Raw genomic sequence first — 20,611 nt, forward strand, 5'->3', positions numbered from 1 at the left:
ATTAATACTTCTCCTGACAATCTTGATTCCAGCATATGCTTCATCCAGCCCAGTACTTCACATGATGTACTTTGCATATAAGTTAAATAAGCAGCGTGACAATATACAACCTTGACATACTCTTTCCCAGTTTGGAACCAGTCCATTTTTCCATGTCCAGTTCTAACTGTTGCTTCTTGACCTGCATAACAGATTTCTCAGAAGGCAGGTCAGGTGATCTGGTATTCCCATCTCTTTAAGAATTTTCCAGGTGGGAGGGGGAATCGGGATGGGGAATACGTGTAAATCTATGGCTGATTCATATCAATGTATGACAAAACCCACTGAAAAAAAATAAAATAAAATAAAAGTTAGGGCACATCAAAAAAAAAAAAAAGAATTTTCCATAGTTTGTTGTGATCCACACAGTTAAAGACTTTTGTGTAGCCCTCAGTCAGATGGGCGCAGAGACGCTTCTGGAAGTAACATCGCGATGGCTGCCCAAGGAGAACCCCAAGTTCAGTTCAAACTTGTTTTGGTTGGTGATGGTGGTACTGGAAAAACTACATTCGTGAAGCGTCATCTGACTGGTGAATTTGAGAAGAAGTATGTAGCTACCTTGGGTGTTGAGGTCCATCCTCTTGTGTTCCATACCAACAGAGGACCTATTAAGTTCAATGTATGGGATACAGCTGGTCAGGAGAAATTTGGTGGACTGAGAGATGGCTATTATATACAAGCTCAGTGTGCCATTATAATGTTTGACGTAACATCAAGAGTTACTTACAAGAATGTGCCTAACTGGCATAGAGATCTGGTACGAGTGTGTGAGAACATCCCAATTGTGTTGTGTGGCAACAAAGTGGATATTAAGGACAGAAAGGTTAAGGCAAAGTCAATTGTCTTCCACCGAAAGAAGAATCTTCAGTACTATGACATTTCTGCCAAAAGTAACTACAACTTTGAAAAGCCCTTCCTCTGGCTTGCTAGAAAATTGATTGGAGACCCTAACTTGGAGTTTGTCGCCATGCCTGCTCTTGCCCCGCCAGAGGTGGTCATGGACCCAGCCTTGGCAGCACAGTACGAGCACGATTTAGAGGGTGCTCAGACAACTGCCCTCCCGGATGAAGATGATGACCTGTGAGAAAGTGAAGCTGGGGCCCAGCGTCAGAAGTCTAGTTTTATAGGCAACTGTCCTGTGATGTCAGTGGTGCAGCGTGTTTGCCACTTTATTATATAGCTAAGCAGAACATGTGCTTAATCTTTGGATGCTGAAGGAGATGGATGGGCTTTGGAGTGAATGTGGCAGTTTAAAAAAAAAAATACCTTCATTTTTTGGACCTGCATATTTAGGTGTTTTGGAACACAGTTGTTTCCTCCTTGAGTTTCAAATATAAGACTGCTATAGTCACATGACAATATTGAGAGGTGGAATCTTGTTTGTTACTGTCATTCCCATTCCTTTTCGTTTAGAATCAGAATAAAGTTGTATTTCAAATATCTAAGCAAGTGAACTCATCCCTTGTTTAAATGAGCATTTTAAAACCGCTAACAGGGAAAGTTGTGCCATGTTACTATTTGAATTGCCTTTGCTATTACCACTTAACTTGATGTCACTGGGTTAAATGCTCCTAATTTTTTGTATACTTGAATCATTTCACATAAACGTAATGACAAGTCAACAGTATTGTATTTGATAAGAGGTGTAAGTACTATCAATAGTTAGGCTAAAATAACACCAACCCCACCTGCCTTTGGGCTTAGGTAGTGTCACCTAGGGATGAGATTTATGTGACCTGTCAAAGGTGGTACCTGTTTCAGATGTTTCAAACAGATATCTTAATTATATTTGCATCTTATGGCAGAAGTAACCATTTTCTAATGTAGAGCTTGTCAAAGTCCAATGAAATCATACAAATGGTTGCAGGAACTTGAGGGACATCTCGTCTGTTAAATATGAATATAATTGTGCATTTACTTTTGTTTTTTGATGTTACATGTTTAATGTAAAGTTGGCATTCTAGGAAGATGTTCCATGTTTACCTGCTGTTAAGTACTCCCCAGCTTTAAAGGTTATCAAAGATTAAGGATTTCAATGGATATATCACAGCTTTGGTGATTTTTCTCTCCCCAAAGAATTTTTCTGGGTGGTGCAAGAACACCACAGGATGCTGCAGCATAAAAGTAGGTCTTAGGTAAGCCTCTCAGTGATGTGAACAGACTGCCAAACTTTCAGTAGATTAACCACTTAACGTTGTATGGTTTCCACATGTAAACATGAATTGGGTCTGTCTTGCCTGAGTTTGATCTCACTGACACCATACTGTAGCAATTAGAAATCAAGACGAGCTATTTTCCTCTTGTAAGTACTACTGTACTATAGTTCAGTTTACCAAAGTTCTTTAGATGTCCAATTATCCTTAAATGATTACTTTCCTACCTAGAAGTAGGGAAGGATCCCTTTTAAGTATATGGAAAAATCGACTGTAAAGGGTAAAATTGGATACATTTTAATTTGTTAAAATATTGAATAAATATTAATAGATTCACTTACAGAAAAAAAAAAAAAAGACTTTTGTGTAGTCAATGAAGCAAAAGTAGATGTTTTTCTGGAATTTCCCTTGCTTTCGCTGCTGCTGCTGCTGCTAAGTCACTTCAGTCGTGTCCGACTCTGCGCGACCCCATAGACGGCAGCCCACCAGGCTCCGCAGTCCCTGGGATTCTCCAGGCAAGAACACTGGAGTGGGTTGCCATTTCCTTCTCCATTGCTCTCTCTATGATCCAGCAAATGGTGGCAGTTTGATCTCTGGTTCCTCTGCCTTTTCTAAATCCAACTTGTATATCTGGAGGTTCTCAGTTCATGTACTGCTGAAGCCTGGCTTGACAGATTTTGAGTATAACCTTATTAACATGTGGAATGAGCACAGTTTTACAGTTTGGCATTGCCCTTTTTGGGGATTGAAATGAAAACTGACATTTTCCAGTCCTGTGACCACTGCTGAGTTTTTCAAATTTGCTGACATATTGAGTACAGCACTTTAACAGCATCATCTTTTAGGATTTGAAATAGCTCAACTGGAATTCTATCACCTTCACTAGCTTTGTTCGTAGTAAGGCTTCCTAAGGCCCACTTGACTTCACACTCCAGGATGTCTGGCTCTAGGTGAATGATCAAACCATTGTGGTTATCCAGGTCATTAAGACCTTTTTTTGTATTGTTCTTCTGTGTATTCTCGCCACTTCTTAATATCTTCCGCTTCTGTTAGGTCCATACCATTTCTGTCCTTTATTGTGCCCGTCTTTGCATGAAATGTTTCTTTGTTATCTCCAATTTTCTTGAAGAGATCTCTAGTCTTTCCCATTCTTTTGTTTTCCTCTATTTCTCTGCACTGTTCATTTAAGAAGGCCTTCTTATCTCTCCTTGCTATTCTCTGGAACTCTGCATTCAGTTGGGTATATCTTTCCCTTTCACCCATGTGAGATGTCTGAGGATACCTACCTGCACAGGAGTCCAGTAAGTGAAGCCTTCTCCCACCCCTGTGCCCAGGAACGTGTGGAAGGCTAGTCTGTGGACCAATCCCCCAGGCCACTTCTGAGGTTCATGTAAAGTACATCACTCTCAGCTTTCCCATCTTTGCTGCTGCTGAGAAAGAGACCATTCGTCCTCTAATCTTTAAAAGGTTCTGCTGATCCTTAAAAGGTTCTGCTGATCCCTATGGTGAAAAATCTGAGAAACCAAGCAGGAGGGAGAGATTTGGAATCAGCAAACACATCCCTTTTTATGGTGTATTATACTTTGCAATTTACTAGCTGAATGTTGTGCGATATTTGCAAAGCTACTGACAACTCAAAAAGCTTTCTCTGTATTCTTTCTTCTGTCTATATAGAAATGCAAATAGAGCTTCTATTCCAATTAGGTAACCTGAGTACACACATGAATAATCTACCACCTCCCCTGAAACATGACATCTGAATGACAGTAAGAAGAGCAAAAGAGAGACATCCACAGGGAAGAGCTTTCTGAGGTGTAAGAAGGTGGGGGGTCAGGGGCTGCATCTGAATAAACGTAGAGGGTCTGACTCCCAGGAGGAAGCTCGCAGCTCAGAACACAGTCTATGTCCAGGTGGACAAGCCTAAGCAGCAATGACCAAATACCAGCTAGGTTTACAGCCTTGCCACGTGTCATAGACAGCAAGGAAACAACCAGCTCAAACAGCTATAGACAGTTTATTACTCATGGTGCAGTGGCAGCCGTGTTTGCATCAGGTCCGCCTGTCCCCCAAGCCTCATGGGGTGATGTAGAGCCAGTCAGGGAATATACTGCCCATATAGAGGTCCACGTCACAGCTGAGGAAACCCTCAATCCTATAATGAAACCACTAGTGAACATGCCTTGCCCTACCTCTGCCCCTGGGGACAGTATCTGAAACAAAACTGTCCTCCAACCTAGAGACATCATCTCTAGCTTCCAAGAATATGTGCTGTGCAAACAATCTTGAAAAAGTTGTCTGGACAAAACTGGTCATAAGATGTGTAAAAATGCCATGGAGAATGGCCTCCCCACATCTCGTAGGAATGACAGAGGCAGATGGAGAGGTGAGGAGGAAAAGGAATCAGCTGCAGGCCAGGAGAGGAGGGGCTAGCTAACCAAGTAGGCAGTGGAGAGTGTGAGGCTGGCACCTTGGCACCCCCTCAAATTCCAGGGCCAATGCAAGGGATTTTGCCTGATGAGTTTTGAAGCTCCTATGGGGAGTTTACTGGTATCTCAGGATGTTGTGAAATGAGGATAAGCCATACAGAAGAAGTCAAATGGGGAATGAGCTATTAGGGATGGACCAGAGTCATCAGGTTGCAATGACACTTGGAGAGATGCTGACTACTGTGGAAGAGATGTTCTCAAAACAGAGCCTCCTGCGCAGGTTCTGGCCCCCAGGTGATGACTCAGCTCCCACTTCTTCCTTTAATGAAGAGCTCTTATTTCTGCGTTCCCTTCAGGTCAGGGTTAGCTCCCAAACCTCTCTCCTCTCTCCTCTCCTGCCCTGGAGATTTTCACCTTCGAGATTCAAGGTAGATGAAGTATGGAGGAACAAACTGGTTACATATCAGAATGTAAACCTTACCAGCCTTGACAATGGGAAAGTAAAATTACAATGTCAGAAATTGGGAAGTAGAGCATGGAGAGAAGAGTTTAAGGAAAAGACAAGCGTTTGAGGATTTTAATAAAGGGAGGCGTCAAGAAGGTGTTGCTTAAAATCACTGAAACTAGAAAGATATGTCTATTACTTCATGTTACAACAGTAGATGCTAGAGGAACTAAAAATAACAAGATACCTCCACTGAGAGAGGAGTGTCAGTGGGCTAAATCCTTATCATTCACAGCAGGAAGTCAAGAGATAATGTCTAAAGTTGATAAACCAAGAAATAGCAATGTAAGCATAGTATTTAGACATACAGAGGTAATTACCTAAAAACAGAAACCAAATAGCTGCCTCTGAGTAGCAGAGGTGGAAATGTAAATTTCCTGGTAGAAATGTAAATTGGTGTGGCCACTATGAAGAGCAGTATGCAGGGTCCTTAAAAAGCTAAAAATAGAGTCACCATCTGATTCTGCAATCCGCTTCCTGGGCATATATCTGGATAAAACTGTAATTATAAAGAATACACGCACCCTGGTGTTCACTGCAGCACTATTTACAATAGCCAAGACATGGAGGCAAACTAAATGTCCATTGATAGATAAATGGTAAAGAAGATGTGAGATGTGTGTGTGTGTGTGTGTGTGTGTGTGTGTGTGTGTGTGTGTGTGCATATAAAGGAACTGTTACTGACATAATAAAGAATGAAACAATGCCATTTGCAGCACCATGGATGAACCTAGAGATTATCATACCTAGTGAAGAAAGTCAGAGAAAGACAAATATCACCATGATATCATTTTTATGTGGAATCTAAAACAATGACACGCATGAACTTATTTACAAAACAGAAATAGGCTCACCGACATAGAAAACAAACTTACGGCTACCAAAGGGGCAGTGGGGAGTGAGGGAAAAATTAGGAGTTTGGGATAAATATAAAAACAGAAAGGCTCTCAGCCACTTCTGAGAGAAAGAGCTCTGATTTTCTTGGACCTTCAGTGTCAGGAGTCAGAGGGAGAACAATCCCTTCCTCCCGATAAAAACAGGGGGACAAAAATAAAATCTGAGTGGGAAACTCTGAGTTTGAACTAATAGACCTTCCAAGGAACCTACAACTTACAAAGCATTGTGAAACTTCAGAGACTTCAAGTCATTGTTGCAGGGGAACCCCACGCATAGAAAGGTCCCAAGCTTTGCTAATGCTCTGCTGTCACCACCTTGAAATTCTTAATAATTTTTAAACAAGGGCTCTGCATTTCTATTGTGCACCAGATCCTGCATATTATGCAGCTCGTCCTGGCCAGGGCAACTGACTGTGTGGGGCATGAATAACTGACCGCTCTCAGTGGTTATTTCACTGAAAAAAAAAAGTGGTTTCAATTGAAACAGAGGGTATATGGCCCAGGGGTAGAACATTTGACAGTAATTTACATAAATCCTTTTCTTAAAGGAGAGATTCTCTTTTCTGCTTCTGAGATGCTCTGACTTCACAGCAGGGAAGGCCCTGGAGGAGAGTCAGAGTGGGCATGAGTGCCCATCCACGGCCCCTGGGCACTTCCCACGGTGCTCTGAGGGCTGCTTACTGCCAACACCTGCCTCAGGAGTCCTCTAGCCATAGGAGGCTGTTTGGGCTCCCCTCTGAGTGCTGGAGAACAGAGGGTTAGTGGGCATGGAACTCATCTTCCTCACCCCTCAAGAACAGTGATATTTGGGCTCACTCTGAGGTCTGTTCTGCCACTCCCAGTGCCCTCTCAGGGTGTCGGCTCCAGTTGCCCACAAAGAAGGTTGGCTTGCTGATGTGCACTTTATTGCTCCCATCCTCTCCCCATCTCACTTCTCCGTTCCCCCACTGGAGTTTCCGGGGATTACCTCCTGAATAAACTACACACATCCAAGTCCTCATTTTAGGATACCTCTGGTGGTGGTTTAGTCACTAAGCCATGTCTGATTCTTGAGACCCCATGGCTTCCCTGTCCATGGGATTTCCAAGGAAAGAATACTGGAGTGGGCTGCCATTTCCTTCTCCAGAGGCTCTTTCCCACCCAGGGATTGAACTCGGGTCTCCTGCATTACAGGCGAATTCTTTACCATCTGAACCACCAGGGAAGCCCCAGGATACCTCTGGGAGGACCTAAAGACAGCAAGTCATTTAGTCAAAATCCAAGACAGGTTCAAAGAGTGACGTGAATGACAACTTATACACAGTTCAGGGACTGCTTTCTCTTCAGCTTGCCTCTGAGCCAGCAAACAAGAGTGTAAAGGATGCATACGAGGTACGGATTCAATTAGGTGAGTGGATGGCTCCTTAATTCATCTCTGAAGAGTGGCTTTAGAGTTGGGAACCTGCCAGGTCAGACAGAAAACCTAGGAATGTAGTTTAAACAAGTAGGAAGTTAATTTGTCTTTTCCATAGCAGATTGATGGGAGATGATGAGGGCTGGAATGAAACTCATAAATTTTGCTTCACTCTGCATGACCTCCATCCTTAAAGTCACCTCATTCTCCAAAATGGCTGCTTACAGTCCAGCCATCCCACTTATGTCCCAGATAGCAGGGAGGAGAAAATAATGAAGAAAAGCATGCCCTCTCCCTTTGAGTCTCCTTAGCAGATGTTGTACGTATTTTCTTCTGCTTGTATCCCAGTGGCAAGAATCTAGTCTAATGACTCTACCAAGGTGCACAGAAGTCTGGGAAATGTACTCATTACTCTGGATAACATGTGCCCAGTTTAAAATTAGGCATTCTATTTGTATAGAAGAGAAGAACAGACAGTGAGGGGCAGCTAACATTCCCTACCACCGCAGCTCCAAAGAGTTTCTAGGGCCCTAGTTTAGCCCAGTAAATGCAGAATACTTCTCATTTGCCCCAGAGACGCACATGTGTGCATGCTAAGTCACTTCAGTCATATCCAATTCTTTGCAACCCTATAAACTATAGCCCATCAGGCTCCTCCGTCCATGGGATTCTCCAGGCAAGAATACTGGGGTGGGTTGCCATGCCCTCCTCCAAGCGATCTTCCCGACCCAGGGATCAAATTCATGTCTCCTGAATCTAATTCACTGACAGCAGATTCTTTACTCACTGAGCCACCAGGGACGTCCCCTAGAGAGGCACAGATATGGCCAAAAAGTCACCGCCTTCTAAGGGAGCCCTGCAAGAAGGAATGAAGTAGGCAGACAACTACAGACCAGATGGGTGTCTGAGGAGATACCAATTTGAGCAGATAATGACTGAGGTCCAGACGCCCTCCACTATCACGGCTGTTGGCTGGCATCATAGAGGCCTGCAAGACCTGTTTCTGCACAGCTTCAAGACTGAAGAAAGAACCTGGAGTCATCGATAGAGATATCAATGGTTTAATGCAGAGGGAGCTTACATATCTGAAGCAAGGTTCTGGAGCGACACCCCACTATGTGCAGCACATGGGCAGGCCAGATGAGGCAGCAGACTTCACTTCTGGAGGCAGGAGAGGTTAGGGGGAATTATGTCAGGTTAGCTCATCAGTTACTAGGGAAACCAGGTGAGGAAGCAACCCCCCTACTGCCCCTTTGATAAGTATACTAAAAGGTTCTGATCTAAAGCTAGAATGATCATTCTCTTGGGGCATGGGACAAGTTGTAGAAAGGCCAATCATATGAGTAGGACATAGGCAAAGCATGCACTTGCTGAGCAGGGGATGTACACAGCGCAAGAAAACAGCCATCTTGAATGATCCGACCATACAATGGCATATGCAAGCCCTTCTACCAACCCATAGATGAGAGCCAAGAAAACAGAGGAAACTCATTAGCTTTTTTTTGTGTGTGTGTGGCTCAGATGGTAAAGAATTTGCCTGTAATGCAGGACACCCAGGTTCGATCCCTGGGTCAGGAAGATTCTCTGGAGAAGGGAATGGCTACCCACTCCAGTATTCTTGCCTGGAGAATCTCATGGACAGAGGAGCCTGGCAGGCTACAATCCATAAGGTCACCAAGAGCTGGACACAACTGAGTGACTAACACTTTCACTACTTTTCTTTCAAGTTAGCTTAGATCATGTTTCTACTCCCTTAATGAAATGAGGATTATGGTAGCCACTAGGGCTATTTGCTGATATTCTGGTTCTCCTCCTCTTGAGTAGATGGTAGGATTTGCATTTCCCTTCCCCTTTGAAGTTAGCTGTAGTCATGTGATATACTTTGCCCAATGATATTTGAGCACAAGTGAGATGTATCCTGTCTAGACTGAAGAGTGAGTCCATGATGGTTAATTTTATGTGCCAACTTGGCTGAGCCATGGACCTCAATTTTTGATCAAACACAAGTCTAAATGTTGCTATAAGAGTATCTTTTAGATGTGAGTAACGTTTAAATAAGTAGACTTTGAGTACAACAGATAATCCTTCATAATGTGGGTGGGCCTCATCCAATTAGCTGAAGGCTCTAAGAGAAAAAGACTAAGGTCCCCTAAGGAAAAAGGAATTCTGCCTCCAGTTTGTTGTATGTTAAGTTACTTCAGTCCTGTCTGAACCTTTGTGACCCCACAGACTGTAGCCCCCCAGCCTCCTCTGTCCATGGGATTCTCCAGGCAAGAATACTGGAGTGGATTGTCATGCTCTCCTCCAGGGGATCGTCCTGACCCAGGGGTCAAAACCACATCTCATATGTCTCCTGCATTGGCAGGGGGTTCTTTACCACTAGCGCCCCCTGGGAAGCCCACCTGCCTCCAGAATTATAACATTAACTTTTCCCTAGGTCTCCAACCTGCCCTGAAGAGTTCAGGTTTTCTAGCCCCTGCAAGTGTGTGAGGCAATTCCCTAAGATAAATTTTCTCTGTGTCTGTCTCTGTCTGTCTCTCTCTGTACACACACACACACACACACACACACACACACACACACACACATCATTCTATTGGTTTTGTTTCCCTAGAGCACCCTGAACAATGCAAAGCCTATGTGCAATTTGTCACATTTTCTTTTTTTCTCTGCCACATTAACCTTGGAAGCACATGTGGAGATGAGGTCTCCCACCTGTGATCCTTAAGTGACAATAGCAAGTCAAGTCCCTCTGCCACCCTTCAGTGGACAGGGAGCATAAGCAAGAAATAACCTCCATTCTGCTAAGCCACGGAGATGTGGGGACTGTTTGTGGTCACAGCACAATCTACTCTATAGACCAAGGAGGCAAAATAGAAATTAGGGTGATTTAGATTTGGTAGGTGAAGCACACTCATTGAAACTGCCCACCCTGGCCAGGCACCATAGTAACCATTAGCAGGAGTTATTTTACGACAGGAGGTGCTGGTAAGGAATAAGGAACTAACAAGCCACTACCAACCAAAAGAATTCGGGAAAGGTCGAAAGGAGATATCATGTGTCCTTCCACCTCCCAGAATCCTCCTTGCTGGCATCCATCCTGGCTGAGCAATGCATGCACCACCAGGAAGGACCCTGAGTCATAATGATCAGCCAAAGACAACCTGGAAACTAATCCTACCACCATAAAAGCTGAGACTGCAAGCCACCTGGCAGGGCAGTTCTCCTGGGCTCCCTCACTTTACTGCTCCCCACCTGTGTGCCCCTTCCCGATAAAGTCTCTAGCTTTGTCAGCATGTTTGTCTCCTTGGACAATTCATTTCCGGAGTGTTGGACAAGAGCGCACTCTCAGTACTCACTATTTCTCATTTCTTCTGGCCAGAATTATTCCAGGGCTTGAAGCAGCTCTTGGCATTTTCCCTGCTGAGAATGTCCCTGGAATCAATGTCCTATTCCCACTTTTCTACCCTCATTAAGCTTTCCTGGCTCTAAAAGTCCTCTTCTTCTCAATTCAATAAAAATGTTTCCTTTTCTTCTTAGTGTGAGAGATCACAATTATGCAGTAAGAGGTAATAAGCAAATTCCCTCCAATGTGTGAATAGAAGCTTCATTTTCCCAGGGGGATTTGCATTTGAAAAGGAGATTTAAAAACAAAACAAAAATCCCACACAAATGAGGCTATGCTTGGTGAAATTCCAGGAAGCATGATTAAGTGAGATTTCCCGTAGTAAGGGAGATATTTGGGAACAAGAAGACTTTTTCACAGGTGCTCTGCAGAAGGTACCAATATTGTTGGATTTTATTTCCTGGAATTTCTGGGTGCTTCTGAGTATTGGAGAACAGAAATTCCCCAGGGATGCTTCAGAGCAACTTCTGGTACTGTCCAATAATCCCCATTTCTCCTTCCAAATGCTTCCCAATGACCAGCCGGCCAGACCTAACAGGCTCACAGCCTCTCCTGGCATCCTTAGGTCAAGCTGCCAGCCACTTTGTTTTCCACAGGAAGCAACTTACCCAAGGGTAAGGTCCCTGAAATCCAATACACAAATATCCCTAGGTGTCACATGTACCCCTCTTATATCATCCCAGGACGCCTACCTCTCATCTCAAAAGTAATGTACATTCATAAGAAATCAACTAGGCAACTTGTTTAAAAACATAGATTCAGAGATTTAGCTTCTGATTCAATAGGTTGGGATGCAGTCCAGAGAGCCACATTTTCACAAAACTCCTTCCCCCCATGTGGTTCAGATGAACGCGGTAAGCTGACTACACTCCGTGAAATAGAGCCCCAGGGAGATGGGGTGAGCTCTGCGCACCGCCCGCTCTCCTGAATTCCCGGTGAACTCTTTTCTGCTCAGCTCCGAGTTTGTGTCTATTTGATGGAGCCAGGCCATCTGCTCACAACCTTAAAACAAAACGAACGAAACAAACAAAAGATGGAGTGTTGCTTCCAGGAATTTCTGTGCCATTTTTCTTTTTTCTTTCCGTTTACAAGAGGATACGTCTTTTTGTGTGTGATTTAATTTTTGACGACAAAAATGAGGACAAATGGTGGTCTTCTCCCTCACTCATTTTTTGCCATATTTGCAGAGGACTTAAAATTTAACACGTGAGAAAGAAGCAACCAGCTCCAAGAGCTCTCAGATGAAAGTTGGGATTATCAAGAATCAAATGGGGGGGGGGGGGGAGGGGAGTTAAATAACATTTGTTAATACACTGTTTTTAGAAACCTGTTTTAGAGCCAGTAGCCACAGGGCAGAAACCAATTTTCAAGAAGACAACCCAATTGGTCAATTGAAGAGTTAATTTCTTTGGCCTCGGGGAAGAGGCCGCTGAGTCTCCCGCACTTGGAAGTAATTAGTCCTCCCCATCCCCCATTACCACCCCAGCTCCCGCCCAGACCCAAGCCGGATCTCTGCCCTAAATGCGTGTGCCCCCTGGTGGTTTGAAGGTAAACTACAACATGCCTCAAAAGGAAGGAGAAAATCAGGAGTTTGGATATCCTTGCATTTCCCCCACTCCACACCCGCACAGAGCTTTTTCAGGGACAGGTCTGCAGGTGCATCAGAGGCTGTCACAGCTCTGGTGGCATCCTCACACTTTATTCTACACACCTCAATGTGGGTACGTCACAAATGCAGACGTGCCACAACCCCTTAAAAGCACAGTTCTTGCCTGGCCCAACGCTGTACACGGAACCAGGCCAAGCCACCAGTGCCTGTCACAGAAAGCACTCCATAAGTCAAGTCCACCGACTTCCCTGGCAGTCCAGGGGTTAAGATCTACACTTTCCTTGCAGAGGGCCCAGGTTCCATCCCTGGTCTCGGAACTAAGTTCCTGCCTGCCAAATAAATCAATAAATAAAATCAAGCCTCAAGTTTGGTGTGGGCTCCCTGGCTCCACCAGCACCCACTCTTCAATTCCAGGCCTGTCTGCCCAGGTTCTCCCCTCCTTTTCAATGTCTGTTTTTCTAACCACTCACCCCTCATTATAAACCCCCGAATCTGCTCCCAGGGACAGAGCTCACATTCATTTTGTGACCCCTAGGCTCCACCTGGTTGACGCGTCCACTCCATCCCCACCACTCTGATTAGGGAAAACCTGGTGGCTCAGATGGTAAAGCGTCTGCCTACAATGCGGGAGACCCGGGTTTGATCCCTGGGTCGGAAAGATCCTCTGGAGAAGGAAATGGCAACCCATTCCAGTACTCTTGCCTGGAAAATCACACGGACGGAGGAGCGTGGTAGGCTATATAGTTCATGGGGTCGCAAAGAGTCGGACACGACTGAGCAACTTCATTTCACTTCACTTCACTTGACAACTCCTGACCAGGAAGTAATAGAAATAGGCCTCTCGACCTTCAAAAAGGGCTGCGGACTTTCAGCCAGACACTTGACACGCATGCAAGACTCATTTTTAACTATAAATTATATAGATTTATTCTATTTTTTTAAAAACTCCAATACAACATACAGAAGTCACTTGTTAATTTGGAGCATGCCCTTCCAGAACTTTCTACAATGTACGTACATATATAACTATACACGGACAAATATAGAGAATTATAACCTTAAGGAGCTTTTCCTAAAAAACAGGATCATATTGTACCTGAATTCTTTCACAGCATGATTTTTTAAATTAATAATGGGATTTCTTCAATCATATCTTTCTATATGGAGCCATTTAATTCTTTGTAACTCTGTATACTAATCTATACAGAGGCTTCCCCAGGGCTTCCCCCATGACTCGGTGGTAAAGATTCAGCCTGCAATGCAGGAGACACAAACTCAGTCCCTGGGTCGAGAAGATCCCCTGGAGAAGGAAATGGCAACCCACTCCATTATTCTTGCCTGGGAAATCCCATGGACAGAGGAGCCTGGCAGGCTACAGTCCATGAGGTTGCAAAAGCGTCGGACACGACTGAGAGACTAAACAAGAACAACAAGCTACTATTCTATAGTATTGGGAGTTCAGAAAGCCAAAATAATATTCCTTTCTTTTTTTCCTAAGTCTGGGCTCAACGGAGAAAGAAGGCAATGGAGGCAGCAGATATAAAATTTTAAAAACTGACAAAAATCAAACTGTTCTTGTTACTAGCAAGCTGATTGGAAAATATGGCTTAAGGGCATATCTAGAATAACTTACTAATATTTCACCCCTGAATGAGTATAGGCTGACTTGCTGGGTCACAGGTAACGGAGGACACATTGAGGGTGTCAGAGCGTGCTACCTGGCGGAGCACAGGTCAGCATGGCCTCAAGGTAAACACCCTAGAAGATGTCAGTGAAAAGGCTGAACGAAGGTGCCCAGTCCCTTCTCCCTAGCTCATTAACTGTGCAAACCAGTCCTTTTCTCATAGGGATAAATGAGTGAACGAGGGGTGGGAGGGAGGACAGGAGTGTAATCTAGACCCTAACTAAGACCAGAGAAATGGAGAGTCCGCTGAACATTTTCTAACTTTTTGTTCTTGAACCCTTCTGGTCTGAAATTCACAGGAGCATCACTGAACCCCCTTCTCCCCCTGGAGAAGAGATGAGGCAATTATCTGAACATTCCTGGTTTCTACCTTCATGAACACATTCTCTCAATACCAAGCACTGCTCTTTTGTAGATCTGTCATGTTTGCAGTTTGTAGTTTGACCTCAGAAAGCTCTCACTGAAGGGGAGTCAGTCATGCTCCTATAAATTTCAGACCAGAAGAGTTCAAGTACAGAAAAGTTAGAAAACGTTCAGAGGACTCTCCATTTCCCTGGTCTCAGCTAGCATCTAGATTACACTCCTGTCCTCCCTCTCTTGTTTACAGTTTATAGTTTGGCCTCAGAAAGCTCTGACATAACAAATGACAGCCCGTTTATTATGGACTAGACTCCTAGACCTTGATGATGCTAAACAAAAATGTGCTCCATATTCTGTTTCACACCAGTCACAATGTCTGATGAAACACATCAAAGATTATACAGCTAAAAGATACTCCTTTCAAAAATGCAATATCTAACATATTAAAGGCCATATATTAAAACCCAGAGCTAACATCATACTGAACAATGAAAGACTGAAAGCTTTTCTCTAAGATCTATAGCTTTATAATGCTCCCTGATTTCAAACTATATTATAAAGCTATAGTAATCAAAATAGTGTGGCATCAGCATAAAAACAGACACATGGGTTAATGGAACATACTAGAGACCCCAGAAATAAATCCACATATATATGGTCAAGTAATTTACAATAAAGGAGCCAAGAATATACAGTGAAGAAAGGATGGCCTCTTCGATAAATGGTGTCACTCAGTCTTGTCCAACTCTTTGTAACCCCATGGACTGTAGCCCACCAGGCTCTTCTGTCCATGGGGATTCTCCAGGCAAGAATACTGGAGTGGGTTGCCTCCTCCAGGGGATCTTTCCAACCCAGGGATCGAACCCAGGTCTCCGACATTGCAGGCAGATTCTTTACCATCTGAGTCACCAGGGAAGTCCTTTTTTTTTTTTTTTAAAGAAAACACATATAAGTGATAAATATAAGATAAAGAACATTACAGCACACTAACACATATATATGGAATTTAGAAAGATGGTAATGATAACCCTATATGCAAAACAGAAAAAGAGACACAGATGTACAGAACAGACTTTTGGACTCTGGGAGAAGGCGAGGGTGGGATGTTTCGAGAGAACAGCATCAAAACATGTATATTATCTATAGTGAAACAGATCACCAGCCCAGGTTGGATGCATGAGACAAGTGCTTGGGCCTGGTGCACTGGGAAGACTCAGAGGGATCGGGTAGAGAGGGAGGTGGGAGGGGGGGGATCGGGATGGGGAATACATGTAAATCCATGGCTGATTCATGTCAATGTATGACAAAACCCACTACAATATTGTAAAGTAATTAGCCTCCAAAGAATAAAAAATAAATGAAAAAAAAAGAAAACACATATAAGTGACATCATGCAGCACTTGTCTTTCTCTGGCTTATTTTACCTAGCATAATGCCCTCAAGTCCCATCTATATTGTCACAAATGGCAGGATTTCCCTCTATCTCATGACTGAGTAATATTCCAGTGTGTATGTGTGTCTGTGTATACATCTATTCATATAAATACATATCTCCATTCATCTATTGATGGATAGGTACCTCAGTTGTTTCCACATACTGGCTGGGGAGTCAAATTCATAGAAACAGAGGGCAGAAAAAACATGGTTGCCTGGTAATAGAGAGAGGTTGGTAAAAGGGTTGGAATTTTCAGCAATCAGATGAATAAAGTCTGAGGACCTCATGTAAAACAGGTTGGTATACAGACTTCCCAGGTGGCACAGTGGTAAAGAAGCTACCTGTTAATACAGGAGACACAGGAGACATGGGTTCAATCCCTGAGTCAGGAAGATCCCCTAAAGTAGGAAATGGCAACCAACTCCAGTATTCTTGCCTGGAAAATCCCAGGGACAGAGGACCCTGGAGGGCTACAGTCCATGGGGTCGCAAAGAGTCAGGCACAACTGAGTGACTGAGCACAGCACATAATTGGTATATAATATTATATAGCTGACGTATATAATTGGTATATATAATTATATAACTGGTATATATAATTGGTATATAGTATTATGTAACTGAAATTTGCCAAGAGAGTAGAACATAAATGCTCTCACCAAGAAAAGAAAAAGATGAACATGTGAGGTTATGGATGTGTTGATTAACTAGGAGAGAATCCTTTCACAATGCATATGTACATCAAATCACCACAATGTACACTTTAAATACCTTACAATTTTATGTGTGAATTATACCTTAATAAAACTGAAATTTAAAAAAAACTTACTACAAAGCTACAGTAATCAAAAGCAGTGTGGCACTGGTATAAAGACAGACATATAGATCAATGGACTAGAATAGAGAGCCCACAAATCAGGTGATGTTCAACAAGGATACCAAGACCATTAAATGGGAAAATAACATTTTTTTAACAGTTCTGGAAAAAAAAAAACTGGATACCCACATGCAAAGGAATAAAATTGCACCCTTACCTGATACCATACACAAAAATAACAGAAAATGGAGTAAAGGCACATGTGTAAAAGCTAAACTGTAACACTCCTAGTAGAAAACATAAGGAAAAGATTTATAATGTTGGATTTGGCAATAATGTCTTCGATATGACACCAAAAACACAGGCAACAGCAAAAATAGGCAAAATTAGACTTCATCAGAATTAAAACTGTTTGTGTATCAAAGGATACTATTAACAAAGTGAAAAGGCAACCTATGGGATTTCAAATCATATATCTGACAAGAGATTCATATTCAGAATGTACAAAGAGAAAAAAAAAACCAAATGTACAAAGAGCTCCTGCAACTCAACAACAAAAGCAAACAACCCAATTAAAAATGAGCAAAGCATCAAAATAAATAATAATAATATATTTTTACATTATTATTTTTTAAAAATTGGTCAAAGGATTTTGTGATGGTTGAAGTTGTGTGTCATCTTGACTGGGTTAATGGGTACCCAGATAGCTGGTAAACAGTATTTCAGGGTATGTCTTTGAGGATTTCTTCAGAAGAGATTAGCATCCCAACCAGTAGACTGAGTGAAGAAGATGAGCTCTTACCAATGTAGGCTGGCATCATCCAATCCTCTGAGGGCTGGGAGGCTTACCTTCCTTTGCAATCAGATATGAGAGCTCCTAGTTCTCAGGTCCTGAGACCCAGACTGAATTGGATTTCCTGGTTTTCCAGCTTGAATACAGCAGTTCATGGGACTTCTTGGCCTCCATAGAGCATGAGCCAATTCTTCTTCTTCTTCTTTTTTTTTTTTTTTTGATGTCTCATCTTATTTATTTGTTACTCTTAGAACGTCTCATTTTTGACTGGACTCAGAGTTAGAAGTAGAAGCTCTCAGAGAGGACAGTCTCCATCTCTTGGCAAACTGTTCCTGCCATTTTTCTTTGGCCTCCTTCATTCTCTTGGCCAGAAGTTTAGCATATTCTGCAGCCTCTTCTTTATTTTTCTTAGTACGCTGTTTCTTCAGAGCAATACGCCGGTGTTTGTGTTGCAGAACTCGTGGAGTCACAAGACGCTGGATCTTGGGTGCTTTAGTCCTAGGTTTCTTACCATCTTTGTTTAGGGGCTTTCGCACAACATACTGGCGGACATCATCTTTAGAGAGATTGAAAAGTTTGCGGATTCTGCTAGCTCTTTTGGGACCCAGGCCCTAGGCACTGTAGTATCAGTGAGTCCAGGAATATCCTTCTCCCATTTTATCACGATGACCAAGTTGAGAACACTCAGATTGGCATCCGCAATGCAACCCCGTACAGATTTGTGCTTTCTCTCTCCAGTTCTCCTTGGTCTGTAACAGGGATGCCCCTTACTCAGTAGCAGGTGAACTCGGCCATGGGTCAAGACACCCTGCTTCATGGGGAAACCCTGCTTATCGTTCCTGCCACTGATTCGGACCACATAACCCTTCCATTCTTCACCCAGAGCGTCAGCAGCCACTTCTGTGGCCATACGCTTCTCGTAGAAGGTACGAAGTTTTCGTTCATCGTCCACTTCAATGAGCTTCTGGCAGCCAGTGGCCGGGAAAGAGATGTTCAGCTTCATTCTGAAGCGGCTAACAGGCTCCGAGGCGCCACGAAAAAGAACATGAGCCAATTCTAATAAGAAATCGCCTCTTACACCTATCTATCTCTCATATCCTATTGATTATTTCTTTAGAGAACTCTAACAGACTTGAATAGACATTTCTACAAAGAAGATATATAGAAGATCAATAAGCACATGAAAAGATGCTCAACATCACGAATCATTAGGGAAATACAAATCAAAACTACAGAATTATAACCTCACACTCATTAGGATGATTGTTACTAAGAAACTAAAACAAAAAAAACCAGAAAATAAATGTTGGTGAGGATATGGAAAAATTGGAACTCTTAGCATTGCTGTTGAATATATAAAATGGTATACCTGCTACAGAAAATAGCATGGGTTTGCTCAAAAAATTAAAAATAGAGTTACCACGTAAATGTGTTCATCACTCGGTCACGTCTGACTTTTTGTGAGCCCATGGATTGTAGCCCACCAGGCTCCTATGTCCATGGGATTCTCCAGACAAGAATACTGGAGTGGACAAGGAAATGGAGTGCCGTTTCCTTCTCCAGGGAATCTTCCCGAACCAGTGATTGAACCCAAGTTTCCTGCATTGCAGGCAGATTGTTTACTTCCCACTAGGGAAGCCCAAGAGTTACCATGTGATCCAGCAATTTCACTTCTGAGTATACACCCAAAAGAAAGAAAAACAGGGACTCAATAGCCTAAAGAAAGGAAAGCAGGAACTCAAACATGTAATCTGTACACTCAAGTTCACAGCAGCATAATACATAATGGCCAAAATGTTGCTGCTGCTAAATCGCTTCAGTCGTGTCTGACTCTGCAACTCCCATGGATCTTCATGACCCAAGGATCGAACCCACCTCTCTCACATCTCCTGCATTGGCAGGCAGAGTCTTTGCCACTAGCACCTCCTGGGAAGCCCCATATATGGGAGCTAATCAGAGGAAAATGAGTAACTCTCCAAGCTGGCTTTAGAATTCAGGATTAAATACCATCTTAACAGGGAAAGGGGAATTAAGAGGTACAAACATCCAGTTTTATATCTAAAGCACAGATTGCCTCATCCTGTTTTTTCAGCCTGAATACCCCTCAGGATGTACTGCCAGAGGACCACTAAAGTGGGTTACAACTTAACCACTATATAACTGATGGGTGAGTGACACTCTTTTGTTCCTTTTTGTTGTTGTTGTTCAGAGTTAAGGAGGTCATTTTTTTTTTTCTTTATTCCCACCCCTAAAACAGGACCAACTAAACAATAGGCAGCAGACCACAGTGTATGATTTTTTACTGATAAGCATCAGACTGAATGGGTGGCTCAGACAGTAAACAATCTTCCTGCAAAGCAGGAGACCTGGGTTCAGTCCCTGGGTTGGAGAAGATCCCCTGGAGAAGGGAATGGCTACCCACTCTGGTATTCTTATCTGGAGAATTCCATGGACAGAGGAGCCTGGCAGGCTACAGTTCATGGGGTCGCAAAGGGTCAGACACGATGAGTGACTAACGCATTTACATTTTTTTATCAGACTGAATATGGATTGAATCTTTGGCTAAAAGCATTTCATCCTAAAATTAGATAGGGTCAAGTTAGATATGCCCCCTCATTCAGTCACAACTAGTCCCAGAGGACTAGAACCTGCCACACCATGGATAACAGGTCAAAATGCAGTGCCCCTGAAAGTTATCAAAAAAAAAAGAAAGAAAGAAGAAAGGACTTAGCCCAGTTCTTTATCCCAAATTCATCAATCCTAGATATCCCCATTTCCCATAGAAAGGCATGAGGAACGGGACAGGGGTCTTCCTTGAATTCAATACTCTTCCATTAGAAATATAAAACTAGAAAAAAAAAATGGAGGTTTTCCCAACACATAGTACAGGTTTACCAGAGTTTAATGAGTCCCCTGTTGATGAATATTTAGGTTGTTTCTAATGTCTCCACAACGAACAACCTCAGGGAAGACCTCCTGTATATTTCATGGTGCATATTTGCAAGTTTTCCTTTAGGCTAGCTACCTGGAAGTGAATATCTAGGACTGTGTAAACATTTAAAATTGTAATAAATACTGACAGTTTGCTTTCTAAAA

The 20,611-nt window shown here is 42.9% G+C and overlaps 1 protein-coding gene and 1 pseudogene across 1 annotated transcript; one reads left to right on the forward strand and one right to left on the reverse strand.

Annotated features, from left to right (window-relative positions):
* The first annotated feature begins 426 nt into the window (after nt 1-426).
* LOC122683872 (GTP-binding nuclear protein Ran-like) lies at nt 427-1,484 on the forward strand. Its single transcript, XM_043887781.1, has one exon. The coding sequence runs from the start codon at nt 473-475 to the stop codon at nt 1,121-1,123; it is 651 nt and encodes a 216-aa protein (XP_043743716.1). The 5' UTR covers nt 427-472; the 3' UTR covers nt 1,124-1,484.
* Nucleotides 1,485-17,739: 16,255 nt separating this feature from the next.
* On the reverse strand, nt 17,740-18,523 carry LOC122683810 (annotated as a pseudogene).
* Between the last annotated feature and the right edge of the window lie 2,088 nt (nt 18,524-20,611).

The sequence above is a fragment of the Cervus elaphus genome, chromosome 25 (genome assembly GCF_910594005.1).
Source record: "Cervus elaphus chromosome 25, mCerEla1.1, whole genome shotgun sequence".
Taxonomy (NCBI): domain Eukaryota; kingdom Metazoa; phylum Chordata; class Mammalia; order Artiodactyla; family Cervidae; genus Cervus; species Cervus elaphus.

What these genes read in the sequence shown, in the direction of transcription:
- LOC122683872 (XM_043887781.1), top strand. Translation starts at nt 473, where the DNA reads ATGGCTGCCCAAGGAGAACCCCAAGTTCAGTTCAAACTTGTTTTGGTT.